At 39.3% G+C, this 15,000-nt stretch overlaps 1 protein-coding gene across 4 annotated transcripts in view; it reads right to left on the reverse strand.

Moving 5' to 3' along the window:
* The window catches only part of LOC117954608 (WD repeat-containing protein 37), a 23,439-nt gene that overhangs the window by 6,123 nt on the left and 2,316 nt on the right, over positions 1-15,000 (reverse strand). The window contains exons 2-10 of one of the 4 annotated variants that reach the window (XM_034888547.1): positions 14,281-14,456; positions 11,530-11,565; positions 7,327-7,423; positions 5,669-5,764; positions 5,455-5,519; positions 4,761-4,847; positions 1,202-1,337; positions 715-786; positions 399-443 (exon numbers count right to left, since the gene is read on the reverse strand). In XM_034888547.1, the coding sequence (XP_034744438.1) occupies positions 399-443; positions 715-786; positions 1,202-1,337; positions 4,761-4,847; positions 5,455-5,519; positions 5,669-5,764; positions 7,327-7,423; positions 11,530-11,565; positions 14,281-14,418 (772 nt within the window). In that variant the 5' untranslated portion in view covers positions 14,419-14,456. The remainder of the gene's footprint in view (positions 1-398; positions 444-714; positions 787-1,201; positions 1,338-4,760; positions 4,848-5,454; positions 5,520-5,668; positions 5,765-7,326; positions 7,424-11,529; positions 11,566-14,280; positions 14,457-15,000) is intronic. The other 3 variants (XM_034888548.1, XM_034888549.1, XM_034888550.1) reach the window with 3 other exon arrangements.

Genomic DNA, 15,000 nt, shown 5'->3' on the forward strand with positions numbered 1-15,000 from the left:
ACACACACACACACACACACACACTTTTTAATCTTGAGCTCATTCCAGATTAGGCCCCAAGAGGTTTTACAGCATCTCGGCCATCCAGGTCATAGTTATCCTATGAAGGTTAAACAACAAGGGCAACTGCACCGAGAGTCTTCTTCAGTTCAGAACTACAGATTTCTCTCAGATAAGAGACTAGCAGCTTGAACCAAGTCCAGATGCCTTCGTTTTTTTTTTAAACCTTCCTCTGATATCTCTATCAGTTATTGACTATAGTTTTGATTCATGTAAATTGATTATTCCCGCTGTGGAAGCACTGCAGCTGCTGCAGTAAAGAAATATACAGAAAACCACCTGATGTGACCGCTAGCACCGAGACTTTTAAGGATGTTTCCGTTTCACCGGATCTTTACCTGTCAGAGCCATCTGTTCCGTGGGGTGGAACTTGATGGAGTTGACTGTGGAGACAGAGACACAGTAGATGTATTACGTCATGCCATAACAGACACTATTGTGATGGCACTTAATCCTAACCTTCAGTTTTTTAATGTCCGCTTCCACATTAGCCTTCATTTAAATTGAGTTAAAAAGAAATTAACATATTTTGAAGAGAGCCCCTACATTTTCTAAAAATGTACAACTTTAACGGTACAAAGAGGCTCTGTGCGAGGACATTTTAGTGAATTTAATTAGATTTATTCTTATACTACTATACATTTCTAACTCTACCTGATCCTTGATGGCCCATATATTTAAGGAGACACTTTCCCGTCTCAATGCTCCACAGCATCGCAGAGTGATCTGTTGAGAAAGTACGGATGGTACAAAAAATGGAAAGGAAGATGAGATTTAGAGTTAAAGCAATTTTACTACTGTGTACATTTAACAGTGTTTTTTTGGGGTGGGGGGGGGTTTACAGATTGCTTGAATACAAAAATTAACCTTTTTCTCACAGTGGAATCAATAAAAAAATGCATTTAGATATGATTAATACATTTCTAAAAATGGACAAAAAGACCTGACACTTTAAGCAGCGACAGTGTAAAAACCAGGAAAACCGTCATAGAATTAAAGGAAAAAATAATTATTCAACATATAGTTTTATAGAGCAGAATAACAAGATGAGTTAAAGACAGACAGCAAAAGATTAAGCCACAGAGAAAGTTAAAAAAAAGACATTTGAGGAAGGAAATGGACAATACAATGAGTGAACTACCTGCAGATGCAGTACCGAGCACCACAGGCTGTGTCCTGGTGACGCTCAGGTCCCAGATGCCGTCTCTGTGGCTGACATACTCCTTTACCAGCTGGCACACCGCTCTGGACGTGGTCGCTTTGAAACTGGACACGATCTGACACCGACATCAAGATCACGTTAACACAGCAAGGAAACCACAGTCCAGAACCTAACAGGGTTCCTACACACTTCCCAAAACAGCCACTTCTACACGGTTTATGTCTAAGCTTCTAAATCTGTTGTGTGGGTGTTAACACGGACGAGTTTTAGCATTGCCACACTTGGAAATTGGCATTTTTGGGGGGTTAATAAGACCCAACCGTGATCATTATTATAGATAATTAAAGCCTCTTATTGTAAAATCATTTTTTAATCAAATTAGTGACTTAAATATTTAAAACCCAAGTATAATACAATCCAATTTAAAAGGTTTCACATGTTCCCCACACTCTTTCCTAATTTTTACTAAATTTCAAGGCCTGGAAATGATGCAATTTAAGTTTTTCAGACTTCTGCAGAGCTGTGTAGGAACCCTGTTTCGGATGGAGGGAGGAAGCGGGTCAGCGGGACTGAAGAGCTGCTCAGCGGGGCCCGTGTAGTACGCCAGGGCTAAAGAAGCTTCGGTTGTCAACAGCGTTATTCCCATCAGTCCTGGGTTCAAGAGGTTTTACCTCCACCCCCCAAAAAAATCTTTATTGCCGTTTGTTTTAAGGCTTTAGTGCGTAACTTTGATATTAATGAACGTCCGTTTCATTCAAGCCATTGCCAAATGAATTGCTAAAAAGCTAATTGAGACTCCACAAATCTATTTCTCAGCATGGCTATCGTATTAAGATTATTACATCTCCTGAATAGTTCCTATTTTTTTTCAATCCTCCGTGTCTCCTTGGCTACTAGCAACTGTGTGGAGGAAGGGAGGGCTCTGTGATCACAGAAGGCTTGTATCATGTGGACGCACCAGCAGTTTGGTTGTCAGTACTTAAACAATGCTCTCGAAATGACAGAAACTACGCACTATAGCTTTAAGCCCATTCTGGGTGGGGAATGTTCCACAATGCCTTTTAACCCTTGTGTTTTCCTCTGGTCTAATTTTACCCATTTTTAAAGTTTTTTTTGGGAAATATGGATTTCTTTCAACCAAAATAACTTTGATGCGTGTTTGTATGCTGTATGGAATCCATAAATACTCAACATCCTCTGATAGTGACCATTAGGCAAAATAAATCTAAGTTATGCTTTTTAACAGAAAAATTAGGTATGTCATATAAACTTAGTTTTATTAACCAATGTTTTTTTTAAAGCATCGGAATAAGTGACAAAAAAAAAACTGCCAGGATGTCATTTTCATGGTTTATAGTCGACAGGAAGACAACACAAGAGTTATCCAAACACCATGAAAGACCAGTCAACCCAGATCTGGTACCAACACAAACCATCAGTACTGTAAACTGCATTACTCATACCAGGATTACTATAAATGCAAAAAATGGAAAAAGAGGGGGCAAAAAATATACTGTGTTATGGTGAGACAAAGAATTCATCAGTGATAATAATCGGTCTTATCGAGGTTTGGTGAAGAGGTTTACGTTAAAGATAGGGATTATACAAACTGGACCCTCGGCTCGCTTTGGAAACAGACCACTAAATAAGTTCCAACTAAAAAGGAAGCAGGAGAGAGAGAATGGCATCATTCATGGGAAAAATGTATCTCAGGCTGTAGAAACAAAGCATTCCCATTCATCTGTTAACAAGAAATTAAATCAACGAATTATAGTCTAAATAAAAGATAGAAGTGTCGTTACAGGTGGGATTAAAATACCATTGTTAAGCATGGTGGGAACCAGTGGTTTGCAAGCATTACGGCAGATTGTCTTTGGACAAAAGACCAAAAAGACAAAAGATTGGACAAAAATGGCGTCTTTGCTTTTGCTAAGTTTGACAGATAATGTATGACAGCGTGACAAAGTAAAAGTGTCAGCTTGACACGGGATGGACAGTAATTTAAGAGAATAATGATGCCACTAGCTGCATTTAAAGGGAAGAAGCAACAAGGACTGGACCTTTAAGGAAATGCGAAGCATCGCAGAATAAGCTCTAAGTAACTGGCCGAGTGGCGGATCTAAAGTGTCCAGCAGGTTAATGCTTTACACTTGGTAGCTTCAGTGTGCAGTCTGCCATAGCCACATCAAATTAAGCTGGTTTTACAATCAATAAGACAGTTAAAAAGGGAAGTATTTTTCAAATCTGTATTTCTTTAGTTACAGGAACAACTAGCGAAAGTGTGCATGTGACAGAAGTTTAAGTAAACCATTATGTTGGCGGATTTTAGCTTTGTTGTACAATATATTTTTAATATGCAGTATATATATGTGTATTTTTAATATTTGTTGGGATAAATATCCAGGGTGGAGGCAGAAATGTCAGAGAGAGAAATCTGAAACATGCTGGGTAAACAACCCAAAACAAACTAAATTACCATAGCTCATCAAATCAAACTAGCAGTGAGTGAAAAAGTCTTATTTTTTTTAATTTAAGAGAGCAGACTTTTTTTCAAGGCACGTTACCTGATACTTTTGTTAACAGAAAAGGTATTAACCACTCAAATGTGAATGTTAGTTAATGTTTGTTGTTCTTAAAATGATTCAAAAAGATAAAAATAAAATCTGATGTGGCTGTGCAGTTTTCAGCAGACGACACTCTGCCTCAAGCAATGATCTAAAGCAGCCAATAACTACTCATCCACCTTGAGTATTTCATTAATCAAGGTGCAAAAAGGCATTTTGAAGTAACAGCTGCATCACGTTGAAGATGTCTCCGGAGTGTACCATCATGTGAATGCCGACAATAAGCTAAATGAAAACCAAGGAGGTGCAACTGAAGAAGCTCGTTAGTGAGATAATAAGTCGTGTTTTATCTAAGGTGACCAGATTTCTCAGACAAAAATCCGGGGACATTTTCAGCCCAGAAGCAAATTTACCTCAAAAACACGTTGTGTTTTGATTTTTGTAAAACTTAAAAAACGGGGACACTAGACCTGGAGCTGTTTCCCCCAAATAACAACATCATGGAAAGGATTTCTAAAGGAGGTTGACCTTTCTGTTAAAGATTAAGATCCTGTTTTTAAAAACATAAAAGGCCGCAAAATTGCGTTGGCTAAACCCACCAGACTCCATGTAAATAATCAGTGATTTTAGCATCGTAAAACACTGCTTTCTTAAACATCTCTGAGCTTGTCTGCAGCGAGTATCGGCTCCGTTTGGTCAGTGTTTTCTTTCTTTCATTTCAATTTCGGGATATGTCAGTCACAGTGAAAAACCAGAGACATTTCCGGGGACAGGTCACCGAAACCGGGGACTGTCCCCAAAAACCGGGGAACGTCTGGTCACCCTAGTTTTATCTCACACCAGAAACTGATAGAAAAGCTCAAACTCCTACATTTGAATGACCAAGTCTCTCGGGGAGGGCGGTTCGACCCCCTGGCTGGGCTGTTTCATGCATATTGGCACACAAGGGGGGGGGGAGAAAGCAACAAGTTTACCCATGAGTCTCCACCCCACAACTCCCAGCCGGATACGCTGAAGTTGCGGGATCCACCTACTCTGGCATGGCAAGAGTTTGAACGCGGCTATGAGCAACAAAAAAAAAAGGTGAAGAAAGACAGCAGTTCACTGGCGAAAACAATGGAGCCGATTTAGTCACCGGATGGAAGTCAATGGACAGATTTCTCAATGTGTTGACACAAGGTAGCCCCGGTTCCCACAAGGTAAATTAAGACTTTAAGACCTTTTTAATATATCATTTTGAAGTAAATTTAACACCAACTTCATGAACACTCTCAAAAAGTATGTTGGATATTATGAAATATCAGAAAAAAATAGTACAATATATCATTTTAGTACTCAATGCAAAATGCTTTGTGATAAAACAATGCAGTTTTTAATCTTATGAAATGATGATATAAAGACTTTAAGACTTTGTAAATTAATTTTTAATTTTAATTAAATTTTTTAAAAAGACTTAAAAGGCCTTAAAAAAAAAGAAAAAATCTTTTAAGACCTTGCAGGTACCCTGTGATGAAACCATATGATAAATATAAAAACACACCTATGCAAGCAGACTTTAAATCTATAATATGTACAACAATAATTTAACAATCTCGATACTTTCTCTAGAAATCCTTTTCCATTTTATTTTGCAACAGCAACATGTTTTTAAAATAACACTGTGTTTACCTTGCTTGTGGATGCCTTGTAGGTCGTCTTTAGTTTTTGTGACAGCTGGCTGGTGCTATGGCTCGCTGGGGATTGTCAGAAATAATATATAAATTGATAATAAATAAAGCTAGTTAAGCAGTTCATGTAGACATTTCACTATATGCAGTACATGCCATCAAACAACAAAAATTCCCATAAACCCGATGTGAAAGGAGAGTGAACTGTGTCCCACCTTTTGTTTTTAGGGCTCCTTTGGCTAAATCTGCCCCTTCGAAGGTCTGCCCGTCTGCAGCCAAACGGTCATTCAGCGTTTCGATTTCTCGGCGCACTGAGAGTCAAACAGGTCACATGATAAAAGACGGGACAGCAATAAGACCGACTGCACTGCACTCTGAACTGCAACACAGCGCAGGTTTCACTGCCATCAATGGCGCCATGTTCAGACCAGGTTTAGACCAGGTTCAGACCAGGTTCAGACCAGGTTTAGACCAGGTTTAGACCAGGTTCAGACCAGGTTTAGACCAGGTTCAGACCAGGTTCAGACCAGGTTCAGACCAGGTTCAGACCAGGTTCAGACCAGGTTCAGACCAGGTTCAGACCAGGTTTAGACCAGGTTCAGACCAGGTTCAGACCACGTTTAGACCAGGTTCAGACCAGGTTACAAGGTTAACAAGTCTAGTATAACCCTCGTGTTTACTTCCCGTCAAAATTGAAAATCAACACTTTTGTGGAAGCTTTTTATCAATGTTTTTAACTTTTTTTTATGTTTTTGTCCCTTTTTTTTAACACTTGACACTTTTTTTTCAATGTTTGTCACTTTTTTTGAAGCTTTCAACTCTACGTAACACTAACTTATTAACTTTAGTTTATGTTATTTTTGGAATTTATGGTCAATAAACCTCATTTATAGGGAATTATACCTAATGTTTGAGTTAGAAAAGCAGAAATTAGGAATTATATAGACTGAAATTAAAGGAAAGTATGTTGATGGGTATATAACATAATATATAACTTTTACTCAATACTATTTCAAAACAACTTCAATTTGTTTTTTTAAATGCTATAAATTGAATAAGACACCCCAAAATTACCCCAAAGAGGGATGTGTCATGTTATTTTGGGTAATTACAATTTGGGAATTAAAAGGAATATTGACATAGGAAAACGGGTCACTATGACCCGAGGACAACATGAGGGTTAAGAATAATACTTGTTTCACATCATGAGAGTTTCTGAATTTTTCCTGCTTAAAAATTCCTGCAATGGCTTCTTAAAAACAGAAATCTCAAAAGGATCAGACCAAAAATCAGCAGCGACACCAAAAAAATGCTTGTGCTTGTAATTTAATTAATAATTTGGTTTGTAGCAATGTTGTTACTTTACCAATAAGAGCAAACGTAAATCCAAATGCCATTTTTATCCGTTGTTTTAACAGCAAAAAGAATCAATGTGAGATTGACTTATTGTTCTTTTAAGCAATGTAATTATTTTTTTTTAAGAAAGTCAAATAGTTGCTGAATTTATGAGGCATGGTCTACTTTTTATAATGTTTTGTGAATGTATTCTTGCTCTGTAATGACAAATCAAAACATTTCACAGTTAAATACTACATTATTTATCACAAGAACAGGTAGCGTAGTTGTTTTTGCAGCTCCAAGGATAGAAAAATCAGAAGCTGTGTTTGACTAGATGAGAAAATGTGATTAAAAATAAATAAAAAAAGCGCTTCTCTTAACAATTACAGTCAAATTGCCCTTCAGCAAAGCACTCAGCGGGAGTTTGTTCCCGTCTATCTGCACATTAATGCAGGAGACGGCTGTACCGGGTATACTGGATTTTAATTGGCCGCAGTTAAAAGCATATTTCATTTAAACATCCTTATGCACTTACATTCCAGGTTTTCTATGTAGAGGTTTTCAAACTCCCTCTCGATCTGACTGAACAGGTCCAGCAGATTGCTCCTCAGAGACAGGGGCAGTTTGGAGTCCTGCAGGGAGACAAAGGGAGGACATGAGACAACGTGGACACATCAGTTCATCACTGCGGAGAGAAGCAGGGAGTGTGTGCGGCTGGTTCCTCAGATCAAATACTGGGTGTTAGAAAATGAATAAATTCAAATCACTAAAAGGTCAGAAAGAAAGAACTCAAAATAAAATGGTGGTTAGCACTTCTGCCTCACAGCGAGAAGGTTCTTGGTTCGAATCCAGGTCGTTCCAGTTGCTTTTTATTTGTTTGTTCTCCCCGTGTTGGAACGGGTTTCCTCCGGGTGCTCCGGGTTCTTCCCAAAATAAAAGACATGCATGGTGGGGAACTAGGACTACAGTTGAAAACTAGCCAATTGGCTAACACTTTTACAGAAATGTTGATTAATGCGCATTGTCCTAATTAAATAAATAAAAATAAAACTTTGTAGTGAAATAAGATATAGTGATGGGATTTGGTGAAGTATTTATAAGCCTTCACACAAAACAAGTTTGGTATTTGGCACCACTAGTACAGAACATACCACTGCAACAAAAACCCAGAGGAAAATACTCTTATCACACAATAATAACCTTGAGGAAGGAAGAAGGAGTCAACTTCTGTTTCAGGCTCTAACAGGAAAGACTTAGTAAAAGGGTTACGGAGCACAGCCTTAAAGGTCCCATTACATGCTGCTTTTATGATGCTATTATATAGACTCTTATTATTATATTGATCTTCTACAGTCTGTTAATTAAAATCAGCAACAGATTGCATGTAGAACATTTCGAGAGCCACCCTGTCACAATTAAAACAACTAGAGAATGTCCCAGCTGACATGTGGGTCTGATTATATTTTATTAAAATCGGAATCGCACCAGTGTTTGTCACTTCCTGTTCAGCTTGAAGGCGGCTGGAAACTGTCCGAGATTACACTTGCCCCTTATGAGGTCATAAGGGTTAATGCTTTGCCCGCCCAGAGAATTTGGACCACGCATTAAAGAGACATAACACGGCGTTCAAACAAGCAAAGTGGCAGTTGGTCAAGGCCACCCCCCCACTTTCCTCACTAGCCAATTAGGGATCAACCGATACCAATTATTACTAGATTGTAGGTTTTGGGCAGTGGTGGCTTGGAGGGGGGTTGGGTGTTAAGGAGGCAATCTTAAGACCGGGAGGTCGCCGGTCAACCCCCAGACCGGCAGGATAAAATCTGGGTGGGAAAGTGCAAGAGCAGCGCTAGTCCGTCCCTCATTACCACCACTGAGGGCCCTAGACCAACAAGACCCTTAACCCCAACCGCTCCAATGGAGCTGCTCAGTGTCCAGCAGATCAGACTGTGGCATTAAGTCAGACTCAGTGGGGAGTGAAACCGAAGCAGAGGGACGGACACATCTGTAGCCGAGCCTAAGTAGACCACTTAATTACCCTTATTGGGTATCAGGCAAATTAAACACAGATCGGCAAACTGCCAAAAGTTAATCTACCCCGATTATTGATTATCAAAAGCAATGTTTATTCATTTAAACACATCTATTCTTTAGAACAAAAACTAAGAAACAATAAGTTGCACTCTCCGCTCTAGTGAGGCGTTTTGACACACTGAATATAAACCCTCTGCATGACAAAGTTCTTGGCGTATTTAGCCTGAGACATGGTTGAAAGTTGACTGTAAAGCTGTGCAATTAATTGAATTTTTAACGTGATTTAGTTCCCAAACATCACAAAAACTGTTGAGAAAAACAATTCTGCAAACTGCGTTTTGCAAGTGAACTCTTTTTGTCTTGTATCTAAGTGACATGTGCACATTGACCCCTCCCAAAGGGGTAAAATCACTTAGCCAACATTTGAATTTATATTTATTAATACCCGGACCCACACACCCCCACCTGAACCTGGCAGCACCCAGGAGGTGAACTAGCATCTCCCCAGCTACCAATCCACACCCTGTACTTTGGTCCGTATTGAGACCTGAACCAGCATTCACTGTTGATCTGTTTAACCGCTTCCCTGTTCAATAAATGCAACAATCTTTCCAAAAGTCAACAAGTAATCTGGTTAAATAATCATGATTTTCATACTGACCAAAATAATTGCGATTACATATTTTTAACAAATCAAGCAGCTCGAACAAACACGGCATTAAAATTCAAATGACAGTCTCTTGTTAGTGAGCCTCCATTTTCCAGAAATTCCCACTCCAGGCCACATCTCCTCAAAACTTCGTCCAATCATGATGAAACGGCTCAGTGTGTCTTTGTAGCCGAGTGCCGTGTACTCGGCCTAATGCACTCATGGCTCGGGCTGAACTGCTGCCCGCAGCTATATTCTCTAAAGAAACCAGTCAAGTGTTAAGTTAGCATTCACAGGCTGACGTTGGCAGCTGAAAGTGTGCATGTGCGTGAAGCCTCGCAAACATCTGCATGTGTCTCGAGTCCATCTGACATCTGGAACGAGAGCAAACCGCTCAGACCTCTCAATTAAACTTACACAACAGTCAAATCTACTTTCTCCTAACATCTAAACAAAGACTTTGATGCTTTAATACCAATTTTTGAAAAAAAAACATTACAGTACTAATTTTCCAGTTCCTTTATAGACTTTTACTGATCCAAAAAAGGACGTTTCACACATACAGACTAAATATATTTATTGTAGATTTACACTAACATGATACACACACTATACTCAAGCCTCTCAAAACACACCACACACTGAGCCTGTATGCACCGCTAATCATAGAAATTAGATTTTGGTAGAAGTGTGCTTGTTGGCTCAATGACGCTGATGCGATTTCATCCTTGAATATTAAACTTTGGTATTGAATGACGAGGCATTTTTTCAATACTCTTGACTATGGAGGCAATTTGGTCGGTGCCCTAGTCATGAGTCATGTCATCTTGGGTTATAAGCCCTGATTTTGTTTTGACGGTGTGGATGATAACTCCAGAAAATACAGCCAACTCTAGTCTTTTCCAGCATATCACCTGACAGGCAGGTCAGCAGCTGTTCCACACGCCAGCAAAGCAATATATTCTGGTGTTTGAAGCGGACGATATGGCCCTAATCTGCCTTCTAGTGGATAGAAGTTTAATTTTTCAGGTACACACAAAGTATGCAGGCAGGTACGTATACAATGTTGTTCGGCCACCGCTAGTTTGCGCACATGCATCGCTAAAAAGCTAGTGTATCTGAGCCTTAAAGGAGAATTCCAGTCAACAAGTAGTTTGGTTTGTAAATTGGGAGTGCTGTGTTATCCTCCAGCAGCAGGCTTAAACAGAGCAAGTTTTAAACTTGTTTTTAGCCTCTTAACATGTTCAAAATGTCTTTAAAAGTGCCTCCCCATGTGCATTGATTCCTTCTGAGTAAACAGTGAATCTGACTGCTGTAGATGTGAAAGAAATGCATGAAAGTTGTGCAAATCCAACTCTGTTTAGTTCCTGTGTTGAGATGGCAGTTAGAGAGCTTAGGGACAAACACAGAGAAGAGATTAAACTAATGTGTAGGCTATCAATTTAATGATTAAATAAGGTAGTGTCTCCAAACTTCTCAATTATAACTTTTCTCCTGCTAGTCGTACTAGAGCACTTTTCTAAAATAAGCATATGCTTAATTTTGAAAATATGTTTGCATCTCCTTTGTCTTGTAGTTTGTAGACGGTCCAGAAGCACTCTTTGCAGTATCAACACAGGAACTAAACAGAGCTGAATTAGCACAACTTTCACATCTACAGCCGCCAAATTCACTGTGTTCACTCAGAAGGAATCACTGCACATGGGGAGGCACCTTTAATGACATTTTGAACATGTTAAGAGGCTAAAAACAAGTTTAAACCATGCCTTGTTGGGTGCTAAATCTAGCAGAGAATAACACAGAGCTACATGTTGGAATGGACCTGAATTGTCCTTTAACTGTTGCTGGAATATCCTGAACATAGTTTAAAAATAAAAGGAATAATATATATATTGACTCAAAATACAGAAATCAATTTCAGAACCACCACACAACACCAACTGAGCTCTAATCAAACCTAAACTACACCTTTTAAAGCTAAAAAAAATAGAAAATAAAGACTATTTGAGGAGTCACACTACAGTCTGAAACACAGAAGGCTAAACACCTGAGACTTACCTCCATTCTCATGAGGGATTCCAGATTATCAGAGGACTGGGACCAAAAAGAACCAGAGTGAAAAAACAAACAAAAGGTCACGAGGAAGGGATTACACTGCTTGCACCATGTTAGATTAGAAACAGCTCCTTGCAAGTGGCCAAAATCCAGAATAATTTAAAGGGTATTGGGTATACGTGGTTATTCGTGTTGAACTGTAAGTCATTAACTCAGCTTCCACATTCAAGGTAGCCAAAAAAACAACCATTTTCTGTAATTTAGGGTGTTAAATGTATCTGCAAGTTGTCAGGAAAATAAAAAGTAACGTCCTCTAAACATCGAGAGGCAGCTTCATGATTAATAGTACCATGGTACATAAACTTTAATTAAAGAGTTGATCATTTAATCCATGATCTTATTTGGCTCTCTCAGAAGGTAAATAGGTTTTACCTTGCACAAGTGTACCAGTGGGGAAATTAGTACAAAAAGTAGTTGGGATCATTTCTACATGTGGTTATCTGCCTTCATCACAGCAAACAGTCTGACTTTTTCCTAGCAGGAGGAGCTCAGGTGCTACTAATTACACTAACGATGCCTCTGTGAGTCGAAGCAGGTAAAGAGCGTTCAGCTGTCATTAATTACATCATTTACACCTGTGTTTTTGCTTCCTTTGTCTTTGCAGGAAGAACACAGCTCCTCATTTATCATCAGGCCCTGAGCTCACGGAGAGTAGTGTCTGTCCCTGCAAAACGTTTGATGTCAATCTTTAACAGTTTATGTTATGCAAAGCCCAAGTTAATGGAAACTATGTAATTCACCTACTTTTGGCATGTTTATTAATCGAATATAGTTGTTGAAACCGTCATTAGGAACTACATGTTGACTCTTCTGACAAGTAATATAGTTTCCCTTAACCCACAGTCATGTTAGCATTTGTGCAAATTTTGGGCTAATTTATTTGTTGTTTTAACCATAAAGTGCTGAGAAGAAACTTTCTTCTAGATTAGGCCACAAAACAGTGAAGTAAAATTGTGTTAACTATGATTTTATGCATACTTGACCTCCAGTTAGCATGACACAGAAAACCATTCAACCTCTCTTTTTGTTTATCTTATAATAATAAAGGAGTTTGCCACCGATTTTACACTTGAAGTTCAGTTTACCCAGAAGTATTACAGAGATTTTAGAACCTCAGTTGTGTTCAGGTCGTACAAATTGGTAGGTAAGAATTAACCGAGCTTAAACACACAACAAAGATATGATGGATACTTTCCTCTCAAGTTGATATCTCAAGGCCCTGGCACAGCAACCCGACGGTGCCTCAGAACGCGCCGAAGCGACGCCAACTTGATGTCTTGTGCAGGCACGAGACTCCATAACCAACATGGACCAGTATTACCGGATCAATAACCCAGTAATCACTATCTCTGCAGCACCTGTTCACTGGTTCCACTTATTATTCCACTTATTCAGTATTATTCATCATTCCCATTCTCACATCTCAATTATTATTTTGTATTTATCATTCTCATTTCTTATTTCAGAACTATTCATATTGTAATATAATAACATAATACTATTTATCCCAGTATACTTTGCACTATGCTCCACATATTGCACTTTATATTGTTTCTGCTTAGAGTATGTATATATTGTGTGTATATTAGTGTGTATATTTTTGTTTTGGTTGTTTTGCACATGTAAGCACAGTGTGAGCAACGACGCTCCAAAGAGAAATTCCTTGTATGTGTCCTAATACCTGGCAAATAAAGCTGATTCTGGTTCTGATTCTGATTCTGATAACAGCAGGCGGCACTAATCTGTATTGTCGCCCAGAAAATGAAAACCGGCAGCTGATTGGACGAGAGGGTCACGTGGGTCTGGCTTCTCCAGAATTTTAAAGCCAGACTTTTACGTAGATAGTTCACAGAAATGTTTCTTAAAACATTTCAAGAGAGAAATAGGCCGTGCAGTTGCTGAATCTGTTTTCATTGCATATCGACAACGCTCAGTTTAAAACCTTTTCATCAGATTTTGAGAGGCATTCGTGCAGCTCATCCCGCACGTCATTAGCACTCCACCAATCAGATCGATCGCCTTCCGATTCAACATGTCAGGTCGGCCAAGATGAAGGTCGACGGCTCCTCCGACCGACGACGGCACGAACCAAACCGGACGGACTTGAGTCACCGGCTCTGCCTTAAGAGGAATGTAGCCGATCCTTGATTCAGTGTCTCTCATTCCTTTTTGGGGGGAAACCAAACCTTTTCAGATAATAAAATCTGGGTCATTGTGTTTACCCAGCATCCCTGGAGTAATTCAGATCCTGATTACCTGGCCAGATTAAAAACCCAGCAGGGCTCTCGTTCCTAAGAACCAGGAACAAGCACCACTGATCTAAGCAATCCCACTGTGGCCTGTTCTGAAGCCATCTGTTTTAACCACTGAGTGAAAATAACCTTACACCAATCATGCCGTAATTATGGCATGCTTAAGTTATCAACCATATAAACCATTAGGTGTCCTCTAAATGGGTTCAACAAAACCTAATTGGCTTAGGCTTACAACAAGAGTGCATACGGGTGCTAACACCAGCTAGCAAGCTAATGATGACAGACAGGAGTAGTTCGACACTAACAGATGAGCAGCAGGAAGTTCAGCCTGGTATATCTAGTGGATTTTGCCTAGAAATGATGAGTATTTAAATACTTGCTTAACACTTTTTCTTGGTGATTTTGGGTATTTTCACTGTGTAAATGAGCGAGTCCTCACCTGTCCCTCCAGCATGTCTCTCTGCAGGCCGGAGCGCTCCTGCTCGGTGCTGTTGGTCCGGCGGATGGACAAGCTGTGGGACTTCCTCTTCTGCTTGGCCTGACGGGCGGCAGCGCTGCTCCCGCTCTCCACGGGCATCCCTCCTTCCAAACCTGACGTAACCACGGTCTGAAAGTACAACGTCAAACGGAAAGAAGGTGACCAAAGAGTCAAGAGAACAACATCGTGGTGGAAATAATCTGAGTCCCTCACTCAATAAGTATGCTTGGCAGGGGTTGTATTTGGCAGCTTCCTGGTGTGAATGTGTGAAATGACTAAATGAATGAGTGTGACACAGTGTTGCTGAGCGTACACGCTCATTACACCCACAGCAGGCACCTTAGGGTGACACATGAGAGATAACTGGAACAGAAACTGAGAAGTACGCAACAATAACAGAACCTTTTGGCCCTATATTTAGCTGGAGAAAGCTGAAATAATAATAATAATAATAATAATAATAATAATAAATGTTATTTATAATGCACTTTTTATTAATAGATCTCAAAGTACTACAGGTAAAAAAGACAGAAAAAAAAGAAAGAATAATAAATAAAATAAATAAATAAAGCTATTCTTAGAAGAGAGGAAAAAAAACCTCTAAAGGGACCAAAAGCTTTGCTAAAAATAAATGTTTTAAGGCCTTATGCTCTGTTACACATAGCAACGGTGTGTTATATA

The sequence above is a fragment of the Etheostoma cragini genome, chromosome 12, assembly GCF_013103735.1.
Source record: "Etheostoma cragini isolate CJK2018 chromosome 12, CSU_Ecrag_1.0, whole genome shotgun sequence".
Classification (NCBI taxonomy): domain Eukaryota; kingdom Metazoa; phylum Chordata; class Actinopteri; order Perciformes; family Percidae; genus Etheostoma; species Etheostoma cragini.